General features: G+C 39.9%; 1 protein-coding gene across 1 annotated transcript in view; it reads left to right on the top strand.

Moving 5' to 3' along the window:
* The window catches only part of LOC128664100 (protein NLRC5), a 429,645-nt gene that overhangs the window by 321,421 nt on the left and 81,650 nt on the right, over positions 1-26,574 (top strand). The window contains exons 27-29 of the mRNA XM_053718792.1: positions 9,004-9,069; positions 9,553-9,636; positions 15,153-15,236. Coding sequence (XP_053574767.1) covers positions 9,004-9,069; positions 9,553-9,636; positions 15,153-15,236 — 234 coding nt within the window. The remainder of the gene's footprint in view (positions 1-9,003; positions 9,070-9,552; positions 9,637-15,152; positions 15,237-26,574) is intronic.

Below are 26,574 nucleotides of genomic sequence, written 5' to 3'. Positions count from 1 at the left end.
CTGTAATTCTTTCAGGAGGCTGCTGTCCAGCAGTCTCATAAGCTAAACGAATTATGCTACGAAGCCAAAAAGAGAGAGAGGTAGCAGAAGCTTTTTGACCTCTCCTCTGACCAGAGTAAACGACAAACAGGGAAGACGTTTGTCGAAAATCTTTAGTTGCCTGTAAATAAAATTTAAGGGCACGAACTACATCCAGATTGTGCAAAAGACGTTCCTTCCTCGAAGAAGGATTTGGGCACAAGGATGGAACAACAATCTCCTGATTGATATTCCTGTTAGTGACTACCTTAGGTAAGAACCCAGGCTTAGTACGCAGAACTACCTTATCCGAGTGAAAAATCAAATAAGGAGAATCACAATGTAAGGCTGATAACTCAGAGACTCTTCGAGCCGAGGAAATAGCCATTAAAAATAGAACTTTCCAAGATAACAACTTTATATCAATGGAATGAAGGGGTTCAAACGGAACACCCTGTAAAACGTTAAGAACAAGGTTTAAACTCCATGGTGGAGCCACAGCTTTAAACACAGGTTTAATCCTGGCCAAAGCCTGACAAAAAGCCTGAACGTCTGGAACTTCTGACAGACGCTTGTGTAACAGAATGGACAGAGCTGAGATCTGTCCCTTTAAGGAACTAGCGGATAACCCCTTTTCTAAACCTTCTTGTAGAAAAGACAATATCCTAGGAATCCTAACCTTACTCCAAGAGTAACCTTTGGATTCGCACCAATATAGGTATTTACGCCATATTTTATGGTAAATCTTTCTGGTGACAGGCTTCCTAGCCTGTATTAAGGTATCAATAACTGACTCAGAAAAACCACGCTTTGATAAGATCAAGCGTTCAATTTCCAAGCAGTCAGCTTCAGAGAAGTTAGATTTTGATGTTTGAAAAGACCCTGAATCAGAAGGTCCTGTTTCAGAGGTAACGACCAAGGTGGACAGAATGACATGTCCACCAGATCTGTATACCAAGTCCTGCGTGGCCATGCAGGCGCTATTAGAATCACTGATGCTTTCTCCTGTTTGATTCTGGCAATCAATCGAGGAAGCATCGGGAAAGGTGGAAACACATAAGCCATCCTGAAGGTCCATGGTGCTGTCAAGGCATCTATCAGGACCGCTCCCGGATCCCTGGATCTGGACCCGTAGCGCGGAAGATTGGCGTTCTGTCGAGACGCCATGAGATCTATCTCTGGTTTGCCCCAACGTGGAAGTATTTGGGCAAAGACCTCTGGATGAAGTTCCCACTCCCCCGGATGAAAAGTCTGACGACTTAAGAAATCCGCCTCCCAGTTCTCCACTCCCGGGATGTGGATTGCAGACAGGTGGCAAGAGTGAGACTCTGCCCAGCGAATTATCTTCGATACTTCCATCATTGCTAGGGAGCTTCTTGTCCCTCCCTGATGGTTGATATAAGCTACAGTCGTGATGTTGTCCGACTGGAACCTGATGAACCCCCGAGTTGCTAACTGGGGCCAAGCCAGAAGAGCATTGAGGACTGCTCTCAATTCCAGAATGTTTATTGGAAGAAGACTCTCCTCCTGATTCCATAGTCCCTGAGCCTTCAGAGAATTCCAGACAGCGCCCCAACCTAGTAGGCTGGCGTCTGTTGTTACAATTGACCAGTCTGGCCTGCTGAATGGCATTCCCCTGGACAGATGTGGCCGATAAAGCCACCATAGAAGAGAATTTCTGGTCTCTTGAATGGAATGAAGGACACGGCATGCATTTTGAAGTTTTGTTAACCTGTCCTCTGTCAGGTAAATCTTCATTTCTACAGAATCTATCAGAGTCCCCAGGAAGGGAACTCTTGTGAGTGGAAAGAGAGAACTTTTCTCTTCGTTCACTTTCCATCCATGCGACCTTAGAAATGCCAGTACTAACTCTGTATGAGATTTGGCAGTTTGAAAGCTTGAAGCTTGTATCAGTATGTCGTCTAAGTACGGAGCTACTGAAATTCCTCGCGGTCTTAGTACCGCCAGAAGAGTGCCCAGAACCCTTGTGAAGATTCTTGGAGCCGTAGCCAGTCCGAATGGAAGAGCTACAAACTGGTAATGCCTGTCTAAAAAGGCAAACCTTAGATACCGGTAATGACTTCTGTGAATCGGTATGTGAAGGTAAGCATCCTTTAAATCCACTGTGGTCAAGTACTGACCCTCTTGGATCATGGGCAAAATTGTTCGAATAGTTTCCATCTTGAACGATGGAACTCTTAGGAATTTGTTTAGGATCTTTAAATCCAAGATTGGCCTGAAGGTTCCCTCTTTTTGGGAACTACAAACAGATTTGAGTAAAACCCTTGTCCTTGTTCCAACCGCGGAACTGGATGGATCACTCCCATTAATAAAAGATCTTGTACGCAGCGTAGAAACGCTTCCTTCTTTGTTAGGTTTGTTGACAACCTTGACAGATGAAATCTCCCTCTTGGGGGAGAGGATTTGAAGTCCAGAAGGTATCCCTGAGATATGATCTCTAACGCCCAGGGATCCTGAACATCTCTTGCCCAAGCCTGGGCGAAGAGGGAAAGTCTGCCCCCCACTAGATCCGGTCCCGGATCGGGGGCCCTCAATTCATGCTGTCTTAGGGGCAGCAGCAGGTTTTCTGGCCTGTTTGCCCCTGTTCCAGGACTGGTTAGGTTTCCAGCCTTGTCTGTAGCGAGCAACAGCTCCTTCCTGTTTTGGTGCAGAGGAAGTTGATGCTGCTCCTGCTTTGAAATTACGAAAGGAACGAAAATTGGACTGTCTAGCCTTGGCTTTGGCCTTGTCCTGAGGCAGGGCATGACCTTTACCTCCTGTAATGTCATCAATAATCTCTTTCAAGCCGGGCCCGAATAAGGTCTGCCCTTTGAAAGGAATATTAAGCAATTTAGATTTAGACGTAACATCAGCTGACCAGGATTTTAGCCACAGAGCTCTGCGTGCCTGAATGGCGAATCCTGAATTTTTAGCCGCAAGTTTAGTTAAATGTACTACGGCATCTGAAATAAATGAATTAGCTAACTTAAGGAATTTAAGTTTGTGTGTGATGTCATCTAGTGTGGATGATTGAAGTGTCTCTTCCAGAGACTCAAACCAAAATGCTGCTGCAGCCGTGACAGGCGCAATACATGCAAGAGGTTGCAATATAAACCCTTGTTGAACAAACATTTTCTTAAGGTAACCCTCTAATTTTTTATCCATTGGATCTGAAAAAGCACAGCTATCCTCCACTGGGATAGTGGTACGCTTAGCTAAAGTAGAAACTGCTCCCTCCACCTTAGGGACCATTTGCCATAAGTCCCGTGTGGCGGCGTCTATTGGAAACATTTTTCTGAATATAGGAGGGGGTGAGAAAGGCACACCGGGTCTATCCCACTCCTTAGTAACAATGTCAGTAAGTCTCTTAGGTATAGGAAAAACGTCAGTACTCGTCGGTACCGCAAAATATTTATCCAACCTACACATTTTTTCTGGGATTGCAACTGTGTTACAATCATTCAGAGCCGCTAATACCTCCCCTAGTAACACACGGAGGTTCTCAAGCTTAAATTTAAAATTTGAAATGTCTGAGTCCAGTTTATTTGGATCAGAACCGTCACCCACAGAATGAAGCTCTCCGTCTTCACGTTCTGCAAACTGTGACGCAGTATCAGACATGGCCCTTGCATTATCAGCGCACTCTGTTCTCATCCCAGAGTGATCACGTTTACCTCTTAGTTCTGGTAGTTTAGCCAAAACTTCAGTCATAACAGTAGCCATATCTTGTAATGTGATTTGTAATGGCCGCCCAGATGCACTCGGCGCTACAATATCACGCACCTCCTGAGCGGGAGATGCAGGTACTGACACGTGAGGCGAGTTAGTCGGCATAACTCTCCCCTCGTTGTTTGGTGAAATATGTTCAATTTGTACAGATTGACTATTTTTTAAAGTAGCATCAATACATTTAGTACATAAATTTCTATTGGGCTCCACTTTGGCATTAACACATATAGCACAGAGATATTCCTCTGAATCAGACATGTTTAACACACTAGCAAATAAACAGCAACTTGGAAATACTTTTCAAAGTAATTTACAAATAATATGAAAACGAACTGTGCCTTTAAGAAGCACAGAAAATATTATAACAGATAAAATAATTAAGTTATAGCATCAATCTTTGTCAGAATATACAGTTTTAGCAAAGGATTGTTCCCCTCAGCAAATGATAACTAACCCAGGCAGCAGAAAAAAATACACAAATAAACGTTTTTTATATCACAGTCAATACAATCAGCACAGCTCTGCTGTGAATGATTACTTCCCTCAAAAAAGACTCTTGAGATCCCTGAACTCTGTAGAGATGAACCGGATCATGCAGGAAGAAAATGAACCTCTGACTGAGTTTTTCTGATGCATAGTGAAAGCACCAAAATGGCCCCTCCCCCACACACATAACAGTGAGAGGGATCAGTGAACTGCTCTAATTTAAATCAAAACTATTGCCAAGTGGAAAAAAAGTGCCCAAAACATTTTTTCACCCAGTACCTCAGAGAAAAAAACGTTTTTACATGCCAGCAAAAAAACGTTTTACCTCAATAATTAATTGTCATTTAAAACCTATTGCAAGTCCCTGCAAAATAGGTTAAGTCTATGTATACAGTTTAAAAGCCAGAGAAGTACCATTTCCCAGAAAACTGAAGTGTAAAATATACATACATGACAGCCTGATATCAGCTACATCTACTGCATTCAAGGCTGAGTTTACATTATAACGGTATGGCAGGATTTTCTCATCAATTCCATGTCAGAAAATAATAAACTGCTACATACCTATTTGCAGATTAATCTGCCTGCTGTCCCCTGATCTGAAGTTTACCTCTCCTCAGATGGCCGAGAAACAGCAATATGATCTTAACTACTCCGGCTAAAATCATAGAAAAACTCAGGTAGATTCTTCTTCAAATTCTACCAGAGAAGGAATAACACACTCCGGTGCTATTATAAAATAACAAACTTTTGATTGAAGATATAAAAACTAAATATATCACCATAGTCCTCTCACACATCCTATCTAGTCGTTGGGTGCAAGAGAATGACTGGGGGTGACGTAGAGGGGAGGAGCTATATAGCAACTCTGCTGGGTGAATCCTCTTGCACTTCCTGTAGGGGAGCAGTTAATATCCCACAAGTAATGATGACCCGTGGACTGATCACACTTAACAGAAGAAACAGGCCATATCAAGTTTATCATTTAAACCATCAGGCAGTTGGGTCCCCAACTCAAAGATCCATCTGCATTCTTTTTGCAAGAGGACCTTGTCGTTGTCGCCCCCTCTGCCATTGGTGATTCCTCTATCTATACAGATGAATTTCAGAGAATCAGGATTGCAATCATGTACCAGTTCATAATGTTTTGCGACATTGCTCTTCTGGTTTTTGTTTTTTACATTGTCTCGATGCTCAGTGATTCGGTCTTTTATGGCTCTCCTCGTTTTGCCCACATAAAAACGTGGGCAGCTACAGGAGAGTAGGTAGATCACTCCTTCAGTATTGCAATTAGTAAAGTGTTTTAACTTGTATCTCTTCCCTGAACGGGTGCCAAAATCTTTAGTTTTTACCATAAATTTGCATGCCACACAACGACCACAAGGGTGGTTGCCAGATGACCTATGTCTTGTCAGCCAATCTGTATGTCTCTGTTCAGACCTATATTGACTTCTTACTAGCTTATCCTTCAGATTGCTAGCTCGTCTGGCAGTGATATTCGGATAGGCTCCAACTTCTTTTGATACTCCCACATCACTTACAAGAATTTTCCAATTCTTGGCCAGGATCTCCTTTAAAGCATTCCAATGACAGTTATAATCTGTGATTAGCCTTATTTTTGAATCTATTGGTTTTTCTTTCTGTGCAAGAAGTGTGTTTCTATTTGTATGTGCACACTTCTTGATGTGGGAGTATCAAAAGAAGTTGGAGCCTATCCGAATATCACTGCCAGACGAGCTAGCAATCTGAAGGATAAGCTAGTAAGAAGTCAATATAGGTCTGAACAGAGACAGACAGATTGGCTGACAAGACATAGGTCATCTGGCAACCACCCTTGTGGTCGTTGTGTGGCATGCAAATTTATGGTAAAAACTAAAGATTTTGGCACCCGTTCAGGGAAGAGATACAAGTTAAAACACTTTACTAATTGCAATACTGAAGGAGTGATCTACCTACTCTCCTGTAGCTGCCCACGTTTTTATGTGGGCAAAACGAGGAGAGCCATAAAAGACCGAATCACTGAGCATCGAGACGATGTAAAAAACAAAAACCAGAAGAGCAATGTCGCAAAACATTATGAACTGGTACATGATTGCAATCCTGATTCTCTGAAATTCATCTGTATAGATAGAGGAATCACCAATGGCAGAGGGGGCGACAACGACAAGGTCCTCTTGCAAAAAGAATGCAGATGGATCTTTGAGTTGGGGACCCAACTGCCTGATGGTTTAAATGATAAACTTGATATGGCCTGTTTTCTATAGGACAAGATGAATTCCATGAAAGCCCCGTTCTAAAAAACATTTTTTCTGACTTGTATTTTAAAACATTGAAATCAAAATATAGTATATGAATAGGAGAAAAAAATGTGATATATACTAAGATATGTTATTCAGCTAAAGGGATATTAATTCTAGAGTTACCTTTTGTTTTTAAGTACAGCACATTTCCAAATTGGTGTTTGTTTCTATTTGGTTGCTTTTAATTTCATGTTTGTGTTCAACTAGATATGCATTGTATTTTCACCTCCAGCAGGGGCGCTCTTACAAAATACTATAAAAATAGGACTGAAGGAGTCCATTCAATATACCGCCCTGACGAAGCCCGGTCTGTCTAACAGCCCTGCGGGTGAAACGCGCGTCGGCATTGGCTAAGCCGACCGGCCTACGTGGTGCACGCCACAAACACAGCCTCCTAACCGCATGGTTGATGGTACCTGCGGTGCAATATACAGAAGTGTAACAACGGCATTCTGAGGATCGGAGAAACGACTAGGACACATTATGCCACAGTGATACGTCTGAATGAATAAGCAAGGTCGTATGTGTCACAGTAAGGTTCACTAATATGAACTGTACTACGGTCGAATACAAATATGGTTACCTGTGAAAACTGCATTGTCTGATTGCTGTGTGAGGAATACATTTACAAAGAAATCTATGGGTATTGTTATAATAGCTGCCAAGAATAGCAACATTGTTTTACATACGCTAAGTTGAACTCCTAACAAACAGCATCTGAACTGCTTTCCCTTCTGCTTGCTACAATGTTTCCTTGCATGCAGCTTTACATGTCAGCATTTCTACGATCACAGCACTATTAAGAAGATATCATGCATTGTGCTTTATGCTACAACTCTACACTTTTGCTTATTCCTTTCTACAGCAAAGCTTTGCATGACGAACTAACAAAATAACAAAAAAGCATAATAAGGGCACATACTGTCTGTATTTATTGCAAAAAGTCGCTTAAATGCGTTTTGTTGAGTGTAAATAAGCCTAACTTAGAGATCACTTAGATCCTGGTAGATATTACCACTTTTTGTACTGCCCGGTATTATACTCTCCTTAATTGGAGTACTGTGAGCAGCTGGGTGTAGTGAGTCTCGAATTTAAGGCTTTACATTTCATGTCTGTATACCACTATACGCTATTCATTGCATACCATATTGTAATTGTGATAATAAGCTGTGACCTGCTTCTGTTCCTGATACCCTTAGTTGACCTCTTAGATCCCATTCTTTCATACCTGCCCAGGTTATACCTCTTTAAAAGGGGTTCTGTGAGCAGCAGGGTGTAGAGGTTATATATAGGTATCAATCTACAAATTTATGTAGTGTTTGGCTGTTTATCCACGTACTAAATGTGCACCCCTGACCGGTCAGGTTTATATTACTAACTCTAGTATGTTTAGAAGTAAATTTTGTTTTCTTTTCAACTCCCTTTAACGAATACTATAAGTGTTGTGTCCTTTCCACCGGGGGAGTGGTGTACATATAGCTGGAAGATTCCTCTGTTCACAATTGGATTAAAGAATTCACTGTTTAAAAACATATTTTGGTCTCAAGAGCTTTATTTTCTAAAAAGAGTGCTGAAATCCCTGTCTTTTCTTAACTAGGATTACACTCCTAGATTTCTCTCTCCTCTTTCTTAACCATGATAAATAATTTGAAAGGGTCTGCACCACTACAATTAAAATACTGACAGAACTAGAAGTTCTACTGTCGGTTTTTCATATAAAAGCTCTCTTACAGCAATTGCGTTCCCTCTGATATTTGCTATTGTATATATATATATATATACACACACACACACATGTATACGCTTATACACACACATGTATATATATATACACACACACACACATGTATACGCTTATACACACACACACACATGTATATATATATATATATATATATATATACATATACATATACCATATCCTTTTTAACCCTTTTAAAATATTTTTATTTATAATTATATGATATATTTTTTATTTAAAAAAGTGTATATATGTGTGTGATACTTTATTTTCATGTGTTTTGTGCAACTTTTTTTTAACCCTTACAGTTTACTTCAGGTCTCAAGTAGTGATAATTGTTGAGCAGTTTATGCTTGCGCTCAAGCACAAACAATAACTTACAACTTCTAATACCAGAGCAAATTAGCAGACCCATGATATCCGTTGAAAGTATAGACTGCACTTGAACAAAGTTGGGCACGCTAAACCTTCTCAGCTTAACGTGCTTTACCATGGACTTGTAATATAAAAGACTCTCGTTAATGTTAGTGCGGTCCAGCAGTATTGGTTATTGTGCCCTCGCTATTATTAGCGTTCCACTTGTAATCTGGCCCATAGTTACACACATTATTATTGTCTTTTTATTATTGTCTTTTTATTTTCTTTTAATAGAACTAAGTATTATGCTACACATTGACAATATTTGTTTGTGTTTTTTTTATATATAAATATATTTATTTATTTTTGCAGTTTACATCCGAAAGAAGCCATTTGCCTTATGTTTTCACTTAATGGTAATTCACAGAAGATACTAAGGTAAATTTATGTAAATAAGATCAGCTGATATTTAAAAATGTATACAACAAAATGAATGTAGCAATGCATATGTGTGGGGAGGTGCCTGTGTTAAATATATTTAGAGACAGACAGAGATAGATAGATAGATTCTGTATATACGTATATGCTGCAAACCTAATAGGAAATAGCAAAATAAGAGATGGAAAGTATTATCATTTTGATGTAAACAAGTATAAAATCAAAAGTTATTTTTATTCATGACACAAGCATGTTTTAAATGTTAAAATGGACTTTGACTTGAGATTGCTATAGAGCAGAAGCCAGCATTCTTGGGCCCCCAGATGTTTTGGAACTACATTTCCCATGATGCTCAGACAGCCTAAAGAGTCTCAGCATTATGGGAAATGTAGTTCCAAAATATCTGGGGGGCCAAGGTTGCTGACCCCTGCTATAGAGAGCAGCAACACTTACATTTTTAATGTGTCACTTTTGCTGTTTTAGGTTAGCAGAGCACAGATTCTCAGCAGAACATCTTAAGAAGCTCACTGTATTACTTGAAGATGCCTGCAACATCTCTCAGTTAATGTGAGTACATCCCACACCGTAACAGGGGTTGTCTTTGTAAATCATTTGTAAATTAGATGGTTATATTTATATGACTGTATCAGCTGGGGATAGTGACTCTGAGTGAATTACAGTCCACTGGTTGCATATGTAATAATAAATATATGGTTTTTATAGTGCACATCCTCAGCTGTAACTAATTGTCATTCACAACAAGCATTAAATGGACATTGTACCTAACATTTTCTCCCCTTTAATCCTTGTGGTGTCTATTTAATTGTTTGCTAACTACTCCTTTACCTGTATTTGCTACTTAAAATAGCTATTTTCTTCCTGATGGGAAAGAGTCCTCAGCCGCATTCATTACTTGTGGGAAATAAGAACCTGGCCACCAGGAGGAGGCAAAGACACACCAGCCAAAGGCTCAAATACTTCTCCCACTTCCCCTATCCCCCAGTCATTCTTTGCCTTTTGTCCCAGGAGGTTGGCAGAGAAGTGTTGGAAATGTTATTTTTTAAAGAAAGTACTTTTATTAATTTTTACATAAAGTGTGTCTGTCATGGAGGGTAGTACTCTTCGCAATGGGACAGGAGTTTTAAGTAGTCTCTCAGTGAGGGCCTGGGCAAATGTTATTCAGTGGGAGTTCTCTCTGTGACACGATCCCGACTCGTATCTACAGCTCCTCTAGCACTTGGCGTTGCCGATCTTTCGCTTTGCTTCCTGCTGTCTTCTCTCAAGTCCATGTCGGAGGCGACGCTACTATCCGTCACACTTGAAGGGCCGTGTTCCTGTTCCACGGCGGTGATTCCGGTAAGATTGTTTCATTTTATGTGACAGATAGGTATGGGTCTCAGTGAGACTCCTCTGTACGGATCTGGGAATCACCGTAAAATTCCTTCCTTAGGGGGGATTTGTGAACAGGGTGGGATTCATTAATCATGTTTCTTATGTGATCTCCCTGCTTTGTGTAGTGGGTAATGGCTCTGGGGCTGAGACAGGAGAATTGCTTGAAGGATTTAGTGAAGCCTAGTTGCCGTCTTTTTTCTGGCACACTTTTTTGGACTTTACGGTTTACCTTATGACCAATGGTTGTTACGCTGGGTTTTACGCTTCCGCATTCCTATCCGTGTGGCGACGAGGACTTTCTGCTTCTTCTGGATCTGGTCATATGAGGTGGTGAGTGCCCCAGCCATTGTGGGTGTCAGGTGCCGTTCGTTTTATTATTTAGTCCTATTTTTTCCCTTTGGTTTTAACCATGGAGGATTCTGATGCTGAGTCTGTCGTGATTCTGATTCTTCCTCTTGTGAGGAAGGTGCTTCGGCCCCTCTGACGCAAGTCTATCAGTCCTGTCTCTTGTGCCTTCTTAGAGCGCCTGGTTCATCGGACTCAGGGAACCAGAGGCCTATTGAGCCTTCATCCTCTGGGGGCCCTGCCCCTCAAGCAGCGGATTCTCAACAGCACCCTTCCTCTACATTTGCGGGTAACCCTAATTTTAATTCTCCCTCCGCACAGGGTGGTTTGTTTCCCCTGGAGATGGCGGGTCATTTCCGCTTTATATATTGTTGGAGCTGGTTCGCCTGCAGGACCCGGAGGTTTCTTGCCCGACTATCAGGGGTGTCCGAACTTTGGGTGGGTCTATTCAGTCTCCTCCGGGGGTGAATATTCCTCCATGTAGCACCTTTCGTTCTACTCCGTCATCTTTTTGACTTATTGGGGGACCCTCTCCTCTATCAGTCGGGGAATGTGTCCTCGAATGGTGCTTCGAGCTAGACTTTTCGGGATGTTGATCATCTCCTGTCGGTCGCTCGTGTCCTTTCCCATAGGTTTTTTTGGCGGATGCCTTTGACCTGCCTTATTTTCTTTCATCCGGTTAGGATATTTTTTATTTTGATTATTCCTTTGGGAATTTCTGGGATGGACTTGCTTTTTATACTTCCTTGGAGGTTGTTTGGTGTTTGTGTGCACTTTGTTGAGTGTCAGTGACGCTTGTTGCGCCTGGCAGGTCCAGCGGGACCTTGAGTGTTTGTTTTATTGTTATATTGTTTGTTTTCACAAACTACACTATACATCTACATTTGGTCCCTCGGGCCCGCTTTCCAGGAGAGATGGACGTGCCACTCTATTCCCGGGGCTGGTCGGCGTTTTCCGTTGCATCGCTTCTGACTCTACTTCAGGTGGGCGGGGCCTTCTCAGCTAGGGCGGTTTTGGACCTGGTCTTCTTGCTACCCTTTGGGTGGTTTAGACTTCTAGGGGCTCTGAGCCTCGTTTTGTTCCGCTTTTAATGGATCCTCTTCATGGACAGCGGTGGAGAGCTTGCTTGGTATGCGAGACATAATGGGATCATGTCTGCGTTCTCTGTTATCTGGGAGCGGTGCTGTGGAGTGGCTAGCCGGTGGCTTGCCATGCGGGGGCCTGGTTCACCTTTTCGCTTCTGGAAGTCTCTTCTAGCTGGAACCCGGTTTTAATGGCGTCGCCTGTTTCGTTTCGTTTTTTTATTCTGTTTTTTTACAGAATCCTACCACCCTCTTAGGGTTGGGCGCCGACGTGGGACCTTAGTTTCTGACTGTCGTGGAGTTTAGCTCTGTGTTGTGGGTTCTATCACCTTGTGATCGGTTCTGCATTTTTTCACGGTCCTTTTTCTAGGGTTTTGCTAGAGTTCCCGTTTTTTCGGGTTCCTTCCTTGGGTGTGGAGTGTCTGACTGGATTTTTGGCCGAGGTCCTCTCTTCAGGTCTATTAGTGGATCTGGGATAGGGCTGGGGTTCCGGGTGGTGTTGGTATAGCTCTGTCTATGCTTGTTCCCGGTTTTTCTTTGATATTCGGGTTGCGTCTGGAATGGGTTTTTCCTTTTCTCTCTTTGGAGAGCCTGGTCCCCTTCTTATGGCTCTCGGGGCCTTTGTTTTCTGTGAGGGAATGTGTTCTGGACTTCCTTTGGGGTCTGTTGTTCTGGTGCTGTGTCCTTGCATCAGCATTTCTGTGTAGTGCCTTGGTAAGGGTCACTTTGTCCTTATATCTTCCACAAAGGTATCTGTTGTGTGGTTCCAAGATTGCTACTTCCGGTAGTCTTTGCTCCTTTGGTGGCTTGCTCGTTTTGGGTTCGTTTGGACTCTTGTTTAGAGCTTTGTGTCTGGGGTGGGTAAAGTTTCCCTTGTTCTCCGTTTTCCCTTGGGGGGCTTTGTCTCTCTGGGGGTGTGTTCATATCTGTCCCTGGTTCAGGGATGGAGATGCCCTGGGAATGGGCTTCTGGGTTCGGTATTCCTCTGGTTCTAGAGGGACTTTGCCCGTGTTCTGGTCATACTCTTTCGAGGTGGCTGGTCGTGTTTCCTCCCTCTCGTTCCAGGGAGGGGTGGGACTCTATCCCTGGATTTTTACTGTCGTTGACAGGTTGGTCTTCCAGGTGGGGGGCGTACTCGTTGCGGCGGTTTTGCAGTAGTTGGGGATGTCCCTGGTCAGCTCAGGATCCTAGGCTGTGGTTTTGGTTATTTTTTTGGCTTTTCAGCTGCCTCTGTTTCTGTTGGATGCAGTATGTCCCTGTTGAGGTGATCTCTGAGCTCTCGGGGGTTTTGGGTTCTCTGCATTTTCCCTCCTGGAAGGGGTGTTTTGTCTAGGAACTTTGTTTTTGCTAGTTCCTTTTCTCCGAGCTGCGGGGTTCTCGTAGGGAGGCGCCTAGGTCTCTTTTTTGGTCTGAGGTGAACTCCTTAGTTCTCTCCGCCTGGGGAGCTGGGCACAGGTTTTTTTTCCCTTTATCTGTGGCTGCACTACGGCGTGCTACTCAGTCATCTGTGCGGTTTTCTGTTTCTCAAGATACTTTTTGTTCTCTTTCGGTCTCCGACTTGGTCTCGTTTGGTTGATGCCCCTTTTTTCTGGCATCTAGTGAGGCTTTCTGGAGTCTCCCGAGCTAGTTGATCTGTCTTTTGGAAGACAGGGTTCTGGTTAAGTTATCCTTCTACCTTGCTTCTTCCTTTGGGGAGTTGTTGGTCAGGATTCCCTTTTGGGGGCGTGTGTATGGGATCTGCCTTTGGGCGATAGTGCGCTTCGAGTTCTGTTGGCTCGGTGGTGTTGCATGTGGTTTTTACCCAGGCTTGAGACTGTCACTCGTGTCCTTGGGGCCCCTTTTTTCTTCGTGTTTTTGCTCCCTGCTTTTGGTTGCAGTGAGACTTTTGTATTTATGGAATGTGCTTCAGTCCTGGTGTCCTCAGATTGGGCCGCTTCTTACCCTCCCGTTCTTTGCATTCAGTGTCCTCTTTGGCTTGGGTATAATTTTCCCACAAGTAATGAATGCGGCTGTGGACTCTTTCCCATTAGGAAGAAAAACATAAATTATGCTTACCTGATAATTTCATTTTCTTCCGTGAGAAAGAGTCCACAGCCCCCTGCCCATTTTTTTGATGCGTTTTTTTCATGTATTGTCTTCCGGCACCCTTTCACCTTGATATTTCTTCCATTGGTCCTTGTTCCTCGGCAGAATGACTGGGGGATAGGGGAAGTGGAGGAGTATTTGAGCCTTTGGCTGGTGGGTCTTTGCCTCCTCCTGGTGGCCAGGTTCTTATTTCCCACAAGTAATGAATGCGGCTGTGGACTCTTTCCCACAGAAGAAAATTAAATTATTAGGTAAGCATAATTTATGTTTTTTACCTTTTGTATCCCGACCTATACTGAAAATATGAGTAGAAAAGCTGTGTAAAGAGAAGACAATATCATGGATTAATCTCCCAGTGGGGGTATGAGGGAGAGATTTTGTAAGTGAAATAGCTGCTTGTGTTTATTCAACCCCCCAGCTATAACTTGTATTTCAATACCTAACAAATAACATTAGTAGATCTGCTTTACTCACAGGCTCAGTCCATTGTTATGGGCATGTCCTAGGTGATGGTTTTAATGAGAAAAACAGCTATTTCAAATACAGAAATACATATGAAGGAACAATTTCCCATACATATAATACTCTGCAGTAAGTATAAGAAGTAATTTGGAACACATTAAGGGGAAACAGGTTTTATACTATAGTGTCTTTAATATTTACTCATTCACAATCAAGACACCATTTTTAATAGCAGCTCCAGGTTTGCAGTTATACCACAGTTGTATTTCTATTTTATAGTGTATCTGGGCAATAGCCACACATAAAGTCCCACTTGGGAGGCACAAGAATTGAAGCTCATAAGCAGAAAATGGCTGGTGATTGGTGGCTAAATGTAACTGTTGCTTCTGATTGACTTACAGGTAGTTTTCTGCTTTGAAACTGTAATTCTTGTGGCTCCTATCCAGAATTCACCTGTGTATTTAACCTTTTTTTCTGGATTAGCTAGGATCAGTTGTGGAAAAATTACATGTTATAACGAATTAAAGCATTTCATTTTTTCATTAGGCTTCCAGTATTTTTATAGTAAAAGTGTTGCTATCACTCTCTGACTCTATTCCAGCCTTATTTGTCTCTCAGAGCAATAACTACTCTCCAAATAAGAATAACCATTACATTCCCCTGATAAGGAGCAGCACAGGAACCATGACGTATTTATTATGTCCTCTCTGGTTTCAGATCTAAGAATAATACAATATCCCCGGATGATGTGAAGAATTTTATTAGAGTCTTCTCAAAAAAAAGTCATGCTTGTACATTAAGGTAAATCATTAGAATATAAATGCTAATCTTCACTTTATCTCAGTTACACACATTGGGGGGGGGGAATCACCAGCCCTTTAATAAATGTTAGAGAAATGTAAGTTTATTATCCTGTTCTGTACACATTACGAGGCAAAGAAGATGGTAACAGAGGAAACATTTTATATCTTTTTGCTTCTTTATCAAGTCATTTTATGTGTGATACAAACTGGGATTTTTTTATACGGCACACTTGATTTCAACCCCTATATTGATTACAAAGGTCTAGACTACAAGTGGAGCTCTATTAAGGGCTCACGGTGCACTATCAATATCACTGGACATGCTAGAATTAGCGTGTAATCTGACATTACAAGTCCATGGTAAAACAGAATAGCCAGAGAATATTTAGCACAGCCAACATCCCTTTAGCACACCCTATACTTTCAATAAATAGTATGTTTCAATAAATAGTATGATTGCACTAAACTTCACTCATATTACAAGTTGAACGTTGTGTGTTGAGCTCAAGCGCAACACATAACAGCACTAAGAAAGTTAGCGCTACTTGAGACCTGAAGTAAAGTAAGATATATAAAAGCGACTTTTGTAGAGCTTCCCATAGATGTTAGCACACCTGAGTATTTTGGTTGCCCGCTAACATTTTACATTTAACTTGTAATACGAGCACAAGAATACGAGAGCTATTTATTCAACTTGAGCACAGTTAGCGTTTAATAGAGCTAATATTTTGTGCTCCACTTGTAATCTAGGCCATAATATTTAATAGAGTTAAGCAAATACTGGATGCTAGCTTGCTATGACACATGGATAAAAAGGATACAGTGGCCATGAATTTGTCTGGCCTCCAGTGTGCACACAGCTTCTCATTTCCTCACAGCATCGCTGAAATACGGAAGGTGCTGGCCATGAGGAGATGTGGAGTTCTCTGCACACGTTAAAGGGATATTAAACACGAGATTGTAATATATGTTTAATTATGTGTAGTTAAAAAAAAAAATCTTTGCAAAATACTTTCATTTTTTATTTTATTCCCTTTTCCTGTAATTTAACTCTGAACATTGTTGTTTTTCTAAATTTCACTGAATTTCCATAAAGTAATGGGTGCAGCCATACTTGTTTTTAAGATGCCACTTATCTGTTTTACCTGCTAAAGGGACATGTATACAACAGGCAATAATAGAGATTGTCCAAACAAGGCTGTATGGAACATAAGATAATCTAAAAGGGGTTCCACACAACTTTGTCTGCACAGAGATAAATAGAAAACTAGTTCAAGCATTACTTAATAGAAACTAAAGTACTTTAGATAAACTATACCTTTACACTTATATTTTCAATATTTAAACAACTGCTATAATTGTAAAAATACATCTACATATTAATGTTTAACATCCCTTTAACACCAGGATCTGGGGCTAAAGCATAGGGGTACATTTATTAAGTGGTGATTGCAGGCGGAGAGGTTGTCTGCTTCTGAACCTGTCCACCTGAAGTAATCAAAAATGCTCCCGTATTCTGCCCTTGCCTCCAGTGATCCCCCCCTGCATTATTCACTGTCAAGCCTGTTTCACAGTTCTGCCTGGTTGCCTTATATTCTAGGTAGCCAGAGCCAGTGCTCACCTCGCCCTTCTTTACATTGCACCCAGTACTGTCAGTAACAAGCAGCATATCACTCAATATACATTTAAAAATCTTCCATCTATCCTGTAGTGGACATTCTACCAACTCAGTTAATCCCAAAGAAACAGTAAACACCTTGAATTTTTAATATATAGAGCTACATTTATAAAAGTCCTGACGGACAAGGTTTTCTTCTGCAAACCTTCTGCGACCAATATGATCACACCTTTAAAATTGAACATGCGTCTGCTTGTGCAATGCCGCCTCTGCTCACACTAGCCCAATGGCGTGCAAGTAGGGGCTGTCAATTACCCCAGGCAAACGTGTCCGGGGTTATTTTAATCCGCCAGCTAAGAGCTTGCGTATAGGTTTGGAAGCAATGATCTTATCCCTGCAGTAAAGGGCCTCCAAAGCTGCACATACAGCTTGATAAATGGAACCAAAAATGTTTAGTTATACATAGTAAAACATCTTTGCAATATACTTTCATTATTTATTTTGCCCCTTTTCATATAATTTAACTCTGAAAATTGTGACTTTTCTAATACTAATTAAACTGAAGAAGCACACTTCAGACTTCTCAAAGCTAACCTTGCTACATGTATATCCCTACTTGCTTTTAACAGATATGGACAGCATTTTTAGCATTTGGTAGCTACAGACTCAAGAAAGGTTTTGGAAATTTTTTGGAGTGTAGGCGCAAATGAATGCTTTTACCCTTGTCTTAATTATTTTGTACCCTTATCTTAGAGTTGAGGGAAATGTATAAAAGATTTGACACTGACTTTAATAAAAAAGGTATATTTATTTGAAAATAATAATAGGACTTTTTGACAGGTGGTTTACAGATACTGATTAAATCTAGACAGGTATATATTGCAACCACTATGTAAAGTCTAGGACCAGTGTTACAAAATTGAAAATATAGGTGTATAGTAACGGTATGTTTGTGTGAAATACGATGAAACAATTTATGTATTTGAAAAATGTTTAAGTATAGGACTCGTTTGAGTGTTGTACCTAGTACATTGAAAACCTAGTACACAATCTAAAAAAGTAGGATATACAGTAGAAGGGATTCTTATGCTTGTAGAGTTTTTTCTGCTCTTAAGGTTTCTAGTGTTACTACATATATAAAAGATTATTCTTGGTCTAGATGCTTGTTCCTGGTATCAGCAAATATTAACTGTCACACAAATAACTGTCATATGAAAAAGAAATTCTTTGGAACATGTGTTGCTAAATATCATACAAATATTCATAAAACATATATTGCTAAAACTGTATATTTATGATAAAAAACTTGTATTGCTATAATTATAAACTTTCTTTCTGATAGTCGGCCGACTAGTGTATAACAATTTAAGTTTCACAGAAATTTTGTATGCGATGGTATCACAGTTTGAATAGGAAAAAAAACCACCGGTGGATTTGGGGATGTAAAAATGTCAAATGAAAAAATGATCATATGTATCGTTTTAGAAATCTGTATCGTTTAAAAATCTTTGTTGTTTAAAAAATCGTTTTCTTAAAATCTTTTTAGATAGTTTGTATCAGTTCAATGTATATTATACACTCATTTTTGTAGAATTCGTTTTTTTTTTTTTTTTCTTCCGTTTTTTTGCACAAGGGTCCTTGAGTGTTTAGCACTGTTAGTATGTGTCAAAGTAAGATCTATATCCTGGTGCCTTATTTACCAAAGCTCTACGGTCTAAGGAGGTATTGAAGTAAGGAGCGTTAGGACTTACTGTACTCCTAGCCGATTCTGGAGCCCGGTTCAAGTTGTTGCGCTCTGTATGTTTTTCTTTGTAGAATGTAGAGTCTCCGCTGGCTGCGTGCAGCTCCGTGTCCCTCTGCTGTGGGTAATCTTTGTAGCGGTCTGTTATTCCAATAAGAAATGCTGAAGTTGAAACACTTAAAAGTGTATTTGAAGGCTTTGATCTGTCTTTTGTTTCCTTTTCACCGCTTGTCAAAAGAGCGGAGGAGTGTAAAAAACTGGGCTTATAACAGGTATTGCTTATAGCCTCAGTGGGTTAGTTCTTTTCTTTGTAGGTTACACAGTATTTCGCTACGCGTTTCGGCCGTTACACTGGCCTTTTTCAAGCTGTAATACTGTGTGTTAGTTTGGCGGTCTTTTTATTTGAAAAAATCTCTTCAATTAGATACTTAGCATTCAATCATTCAATTCGTTTTTAAATGAAGGGGCATACAGCTTTGTGCATATTTTCTTTGCAGTTAGATTTTGTGTACCACCCATAGATACAGCAATATTCATACATAGTCATAATGGTCGAGAAAGAGAGGAACTTTCTGCGTGCAGATATAATAATAAATAGATATAATAATAAATAATTTGTATCATAAATAGTGCGTGTTTGTATGATACAAATTATTTATTATTATATCTGCACGCAGAAAGTTCCTCTCTTTCTCGACCATTATGACTATGTATGAATATTGCTGTATCTATGGGTGGTACACAAAATCTAACTGCAAAGAAAATATGCACAAAGCTGTATGCCCCTTCATTTAAAAACGAATTGAATGATTGAATGCTAAGTATCTAATTGAAGAGATTTTTTCAAATAAAAAGACCGCCAAACTAACACACAGTATTACAGCTTGAAAAAGGCCAGTGTAACGGCCGAAACGCGTAGCGAAATACTGTGTAACCTACAAAGAAAAGAACTAACCCACTGAGGCTATAAGCAATACCTGTTATAAGCCCAGTTTTTTACACTCCTCCGCTCTTTTGACAAGCGGTGAAAAGGAAACAAAAGACAGATCAAAGCCTTCAAATATACTTTTAAGTGTTTCAACTTCAGCATTTCTTATTGGAATAACAGACCGCTACAAAGATTACCCACAGCAGAGGGACACGGAGCTGCACGCAGCCAGCGGAGACTCTACATTCTACAAAGAAAAACATACAGAGCGCAACAACTTGAACCGGGCTCCAGAATCGGCTAGGAGTACAGTAAGTCCTAACGCTCCTTACTTCAATACCTCCTTAGACCGTAGAGCTTTGGTAAATAAGGCACCAGGATATAGATCTTACTTTGACACATACTAACAGTGCTAAACACTCAAGGACCCTTGTGCAAAAAAACGGAAAAAAAAAACAAAACGAATTCTACAAAAATGAGTGTATAATATACATTGAACTGATACAAACTATCTAAAAAGATTTTAAGAAAACGATTTTTTAAACAACAAAGATTTTTAAACGATACAGATTTCTAAAACGATACATATGATCATTTTTTCATTTGACATTTTTACATCCCCAAATCCACCGGTGGTTTTTTTTCCTATTCAAACTGTGATACCATCGCATACAAAATTTCTGTGAAACTTAAATTGTTATACACTAGTCGGCCGACTATCAGAAAGAAAGTTTATAATTATAGCAATACAAGTTTTTTTATCATAAATATACAGTTTTAGCAATATATGTTTTATGAATATTTGTATGATATTTAGCAACACATGTTCCAAAGAATTTCTTTTTCATATGACAGTTATTTGTGTGACAGTTAATATTTGCTGATACCAGGAACAAGCATCTAGACCAAGAATAATCTTTTATATATGTAGTAACACTAGAAACCTTAAGAGCAGAAAAAACTCTACAAGCATAAGAATCCCTTCTACTGTATATCTGACTTTTTTAGATTGTGTACTAGGTTTTCAATGTACTAGGTACAACACTCAAACGAGTCCTATACTTAAACATTTTTCAAATACATAAATTGTTTCATCGTATTTCACACAAACATACCGTTACTATACACCTATATTTTCAATTTTGTAACACTGGTCCTAGACTTTACATAGTGGTTGCAATATATACCTGTCTAGATTTAATCAGTATCTGTAAACCACCTGTCAAAAAGTCCTATTATTATTTTCAAATAAATATACCTTTTTTATTAAAGTCAGTGTCAAATCTTTTATACATTTCCCTCAACTCTAAGATAAGGGTACAAAATAATTAAGACAAGGGTAAAAGCATTCATTTGCGCCTACACTCCAAAAAATTTCTAAAACCTTTCCTGTACACCTAAGTAAGATATTTTTGGGGAAAATATCCTAGGAGTAAAAGGCTTACCCCATTAGGCAGCGCAAAAAAGTTTTATATTTCACTCACCTAGCTACAGACTCAAGCCCATATTGGCTCCTCCAAATTAGGCAGGTTCAGAGTGGAGTTTGGCTATTGAACAATGTTTGCAGCAAACAAAAGGTTAATTTGTTTTAAAAATGTTTAGACTTGGCTGCTGCTTTGTTATTTAGCCAGACAACAGAAATGACTTGAAATTGCAAGGTGTTTACAGTCTGTCCCAGGTAATGCAGTTCATAGTTTAGTATATGGAGCAGCTCACAGTATTGTGCTAAACTGTAGATTAGATTCAACTGCTGTTACAATTACATAGCACCTGCACCATCAGCTCTAGTTTAATGTGCCTCTAAGCCCAGATGTGCAGTACCAAAGCTAGTGCAAAAGGGGTAGCAATATTATTTTATTGCTGTCAGTTAATTTGTCACAGACAAGACTCTGTGCAGGTTAAAACAGCATAATGTGCTATGTTACTATGTTATAAGACAAAGGTGTGCATTCAAACATGCAGGCTAACTGGAGTTTGGCTTGTTATTGATTTGAATGCAAAAGAAGAAAATTAGAAGCGCTAAGGAAAAAATGACCCTGCTAGACTTGTGTGTTCCCCTCAAAGAAAACGATATGTGTCAATTGTGTAAATAAAGTCAAGCGCTAAAAGCACAGGTTAAATATTTGCAAGAAAAAAATCATAAACTAATATATATGAGTATATGACTAATAAAGTAAAATTAGTAATAAAAAATTAGTAATAAAAAATAAAGTGATGACTTAGTTGATTTGTGTATATATATATATATATATATATATATATATGTATATATATATAATCCTAAATTGCGCAATGAACACCAATAAGGGTTAAAAGTAAGGGTGAAATGTATAAATGGCTAAAAAACTATGCAAATAGTGATATAGTATATATAATATAGGACTTTGGAAAGCGAACAAACTATGGACATATAATGGTGACTAAAGGTGTTGGTAAATCTTATGTATATACATATATATTCCAAAAGACACAATACAATTGGGCAAAAAATCACAATTTAATAAAAAGCATAAAATACATAAAAAAAGGGACGTCTCCCTTATAACAAGAGTAAAATACTAACGCTTATTGATAGCGTGTTTACTGCGCTAAGAAATGACCAGTATAGCCAGACCTGTGGTTTGAACAACAGAACAAGAGTACCTTAGAAATATTTGTGGATATTTCCGTAAAGATTTCGACCACAAAGCCATAACTGGATTTGAACCATTAACCTACTGCTCCAAAGGCAGCTGTAACAACCACTAAGCCACAACATCCTGTAAGGATTTTGACCACAAAGCCGTAACTGGCTGTGAACCATCAACCTACTGCTCCAAAGGCAGCTGTAACAACCACTAAGCCACAACACTTGTTCTGTTGTTCAAACCACAGGTCTGGCTATATTGGTCATTTCTTAGCGCAGTAAACACGCTATCAATAAGCGTTAGTATTTTACTCTTGTTATAAGGGAGACGTCCCTTTTTTATGTATTTTATGCTTTTTATTAAATTGTGATTTTTTGCCCAATTGTATTGTGTCTTTTGAAATATATATGTATATACATAAGATTTACCAACACCTTTAGTCACCATTATATGTCCATAGTTTGTTCGCTTTCCAAAGTCCTATATTATATGTACTATATCACTATTTGCATAGTTTTTTAGCCATTTATACATTTCACCCTTACTTTTAACCCTTATTGGTGTTCATTGCGCAATTTAGGATTATATATATATATATATATATATATATATACACACAAATCAACTAAGTCATCACTTTATTTTTTATTACCAATTTTTTATTACTAATTTTACTTTATTAGTCATATACTCATATATATTAGTTTATGATTTTTTTCTTGCAAATATTTAACCCGTGCTTTTAGCGCTTGACTTTATTTACACAATTGTTATTGATTTGACCCATTACCAAATTATCGGCTAGATTACGAGTTGTGTGTAAGGGTAAAAAAGCTGCGTTAAGAGGTCCTAACGCTGCTTTTTTACGCCCGTTGGTATTATGAGTCTTGCAGGTTTAGGGTGACCGCACACTTCTTTGGCCTTACTGCAAAACGACTTACGTAAGCTTCGTAAAGTCTTTTTTCTATGGGACTTCCATAGCGCTGATATTACGAGTCTGTCCTGGGAGGCCAAAACAAGAGCAGTACACCCTACCCCGTCAAGAGTCCTAACGCATTTAAAAGTCAGTAGTTATGAGTTTTACACTACAACACTGTAGCATAAAACTCATAACTAAAGTGCTAAAAAGTACACTAACACCCATAAACTACATATTAACCCCTAAACCGAGGCCCTCCCGCATTGCAAATACTAAAATAAAAATTTTAACCCCTAATCTGCCGCTCCGGACACCGCCGCCACCTACCTACACTTATTAACCCCTAATCTGCCGCCCCCAACGTCGCCGCCACTATAATACATAGTATTACATTGTAGCTAGCTTAGGATTTATTTTTATTTTACAGGCAAGTTTGTATTTATTTTAACTAGGTAGAATAGTTATTAAATAGTTATTAACTATTTAATAACTTCCTAGCTAAAATAAATACAAATTTACCTGTAAAATAAAACCTAACCTAAGTTACACTAACACCTAACACTACACTATAATTAAATAAATTAACTAAATTAAATACAATTACCTAAATTAAATTAAATTAGCTAAAGTACAAAAAAACAAACACTAAATTACAGAAAATAATAAACAAATTACAGAAATTTAAACTAATTACACCTAATCTAATAGCCCTATTAAAATAAAAAAGCCCCCCCCAAATTAAAAAAAAAAAAAAACCTAGCCTAAACTAAACGACCAATAGCCCTTAAAAGGGCCTTTTGCGGGGCATTGCCCCAAAGGTAATCAGCTCTTTTACCTGTAAAACAAAATACAAACAACCCCCCCAACAGTAAAACCCACTACCCACACAACCAACACCCTAAATAAAATACTATCTAAAAAAACTTAACCTCCCCATTGCCCTGAAAAGGGCATTTGGATGGGCATTGCCCTTAAAAGGGCAGTTATCTCTTTTGCCGCCCAAACCCTAATCTAAAAAAATAAAACCCACCCAATACACCCTTAAAAAAACCTAACACTAACCCCCTGAAGATCGACTTACCGGGAGACGTCTTCATCCAAGCCGGGCGAAGTGGTCCTCCAGACGGGCAGAAGTCTTCATCCAATCCGGGCAGAAGTGGTCCTCCAGACGGGCAGAAGTCTTCATCCAAGCCAGGCAGAAGTGGTCCTCCAGACAGGTAGAAGTCTTCATCCAGACGACATCTTCTATCTTCATCCATCCGGCGCGGAGCGGGTCCATCTTCAAGACATCCTAAGCGGAGCATCCTCTTCTGACGACGACTAAAACAGAATAAAGGTACCTTTAAATGACGTCATCCAAGATGGCGTCCCTTAGATTCCGATTGGCTGATAGAATTCTATCAGCCAATCGGAATTAAGGTAGAAAAAATCCTATTGGCTGATGCAATCAGCCAATAGGTTTGAAGTTAAATCCTATTGGCTGATCCAATCAGCCAATAGGATTGAGCTCGCATTCTGTTGGCTGATTGGAACAGCCAATAGAATGCAAGCTCAATCCTATTGGCTGATTGCATCAGCCAATAGGATTTTTTCTACCTTAATTCCGATTGGCATTGGATGTCTTGAAGATGGACCCGCCGGATGGATGAAGACAGAAGATGCCGTCTGGATGAAGACTTCTGCCCGTCTGGAGGACCACTTCTGCCCGTCTTGGATGAAGACTTCTGCCCGTCTGGAGGACCACTTCTGCCCGGTTTGGATGAAGACTTTTGCCCGTCTGGAGGACCACTTCTGCCTGGCTTGGATGAAGACTTCTGCCCATCTGGAGGACCACTTCTGCCCGGCTTGGATGAAGACTTCTGCCTGTCTGGAGGACCACTTCTGCCCAGCTTGGATGAAGACTTCTGCACGTCTGGAGGACCACTTCGCCCGGCTTGGATGAAGACGTCTCCTGGTAAGTCGATCTTCAGGGGGTTAGTGTTAGGTTTTTTTTAAGGGTGTATTGGGTGGGTTTTATTTTTTAGATTAGAGTTTGGGTGGCAGCAGAGCTAACTGCCCTTTTAAGGGCAATGCCCATCCAAATGCCCTTTTCAGGGCAATGGGGAGCTTAGATTTTTTTAGATAGTATTTTATTTGGGAGGTTGGTTGTGTGGGTGGTGGGTTTTACTGTTGGGGGGGTTGTTTGTATTTTGTTTTACAGGTAAAAGAGCTGATTACTTTGGGGCAATGCCCCGCAAAAGGCCCTTTCTCCAACATAGGTGTGTCCGGTCCACGGCGTCATCCTTACTTGTGGGATATTCTCCTCCCCAACAGGAAATGGCAAAGAGCCCAGCAAAGCTGGTCACATGATCCCTCCTAGGCTCCGCCTACCCCAGTCATTCTCTTTGCCGTTGTACAGGCAACATCTCCACGGAGATGGCTTAGAGTTTTTTAGTGTTTAACTGTAGTTTTTATTATTCAATCAAGAGTTTGTTATTTTAAAATAGTGCTGGTATGTACTATTTACTCTGAAACAGAAAAGAGATGAAGATTTCTGTTTGTAAGAGGAAAATGATTTTAGCAACCGTTACTAAAATCGATGGCTGTTCCACACAGGACTGTTGAGAGGAATTAACTTCAGTTGGGGGAACAGTGAGCAGACTTTTGCTGCTTGAGGTATGACACATTCTAACAAGACGATGTAATGCTGGAAGCTGTCATTTTCCCTATGGGATCCGGTAAGCCATTTTTATTACAGAGTAAATAAGGGCTTCACAAGGGCTTGTTAAGACTGTAGACATTTTCTGGGCTAAATCACTTCATATATAACATATTTAGCCTTGAGGAATCATTTAATATGGGTATTTTTGTAAAATAATATCGGCAGGCACTGTTTTAGACACCTTATTCTCTAGGGGCTTTCCCTAATCATAGGCAGAGCCTCATTTTCGCGCCGGTATTGCGCACTTGTTTTTGAGAAGCATGACATGCAGTCGCATGTGTGAGGAGCTCTGATACATAAAAAAGACTTTCTGAAGGCGTCATTTGGTATCGTATTCCCCTTTGGGCTTGGTTGGGTCTCAGCAAAGCAGATACCAGGGACTGTAAAGGGGTTAAAGATAAAAACGGCTCCGGTTCCGTTATTTTAAGGGTTAAAGCTTCCAAATTTGGTGTGCAATACTTTTAAGGCTTTAAGACACTGTGGTGAAATTTTGGTGAATTTTGAACAATTCCTTCATACTTTTTCGCAATTGCAGTAATAAAGTGTGTTCAGTTTAAAATTTAAAGTGACAGTAACGGTTTTATTTTAAAACGTTTTTTGTACTTTGTTATCAAGTTTATGCCTGTTTAACATGTCTGAACTACCAGATAGACTGTGTTCTGAATGTGGGGAAGCCAAGGTTCCTTCTCATTTAAATAGATGTGATTTATGTGACACTGAAAATGATGCCCAAGATGTTTCCTCAAGTGAGGGGAGTAAGCATGGTACTGCATCATTCCCTCCTTCGTCTACACCAGTCTTG

The sequence above is a fragment of the Bombina bombina genome, chromosome 1 (genome assembly GCF_027579735.1).
Source record: "Bombina bombina isolate aBomBom1 chromosome 1, aBomBom1.pri, whole genome shotgun sequence".
Classification (NCBI taxonomy): Eukaryota; Metazoa; Chordata; class Amphibia; order Anura; family Bombinatoridae; genus Bombina; species Bombina bombina.
The sequence above is the reverse complement of the archived record's forward strand: the minus strand, read 5'-3'. Positions and strand labels throughout refer to the sequence as shown.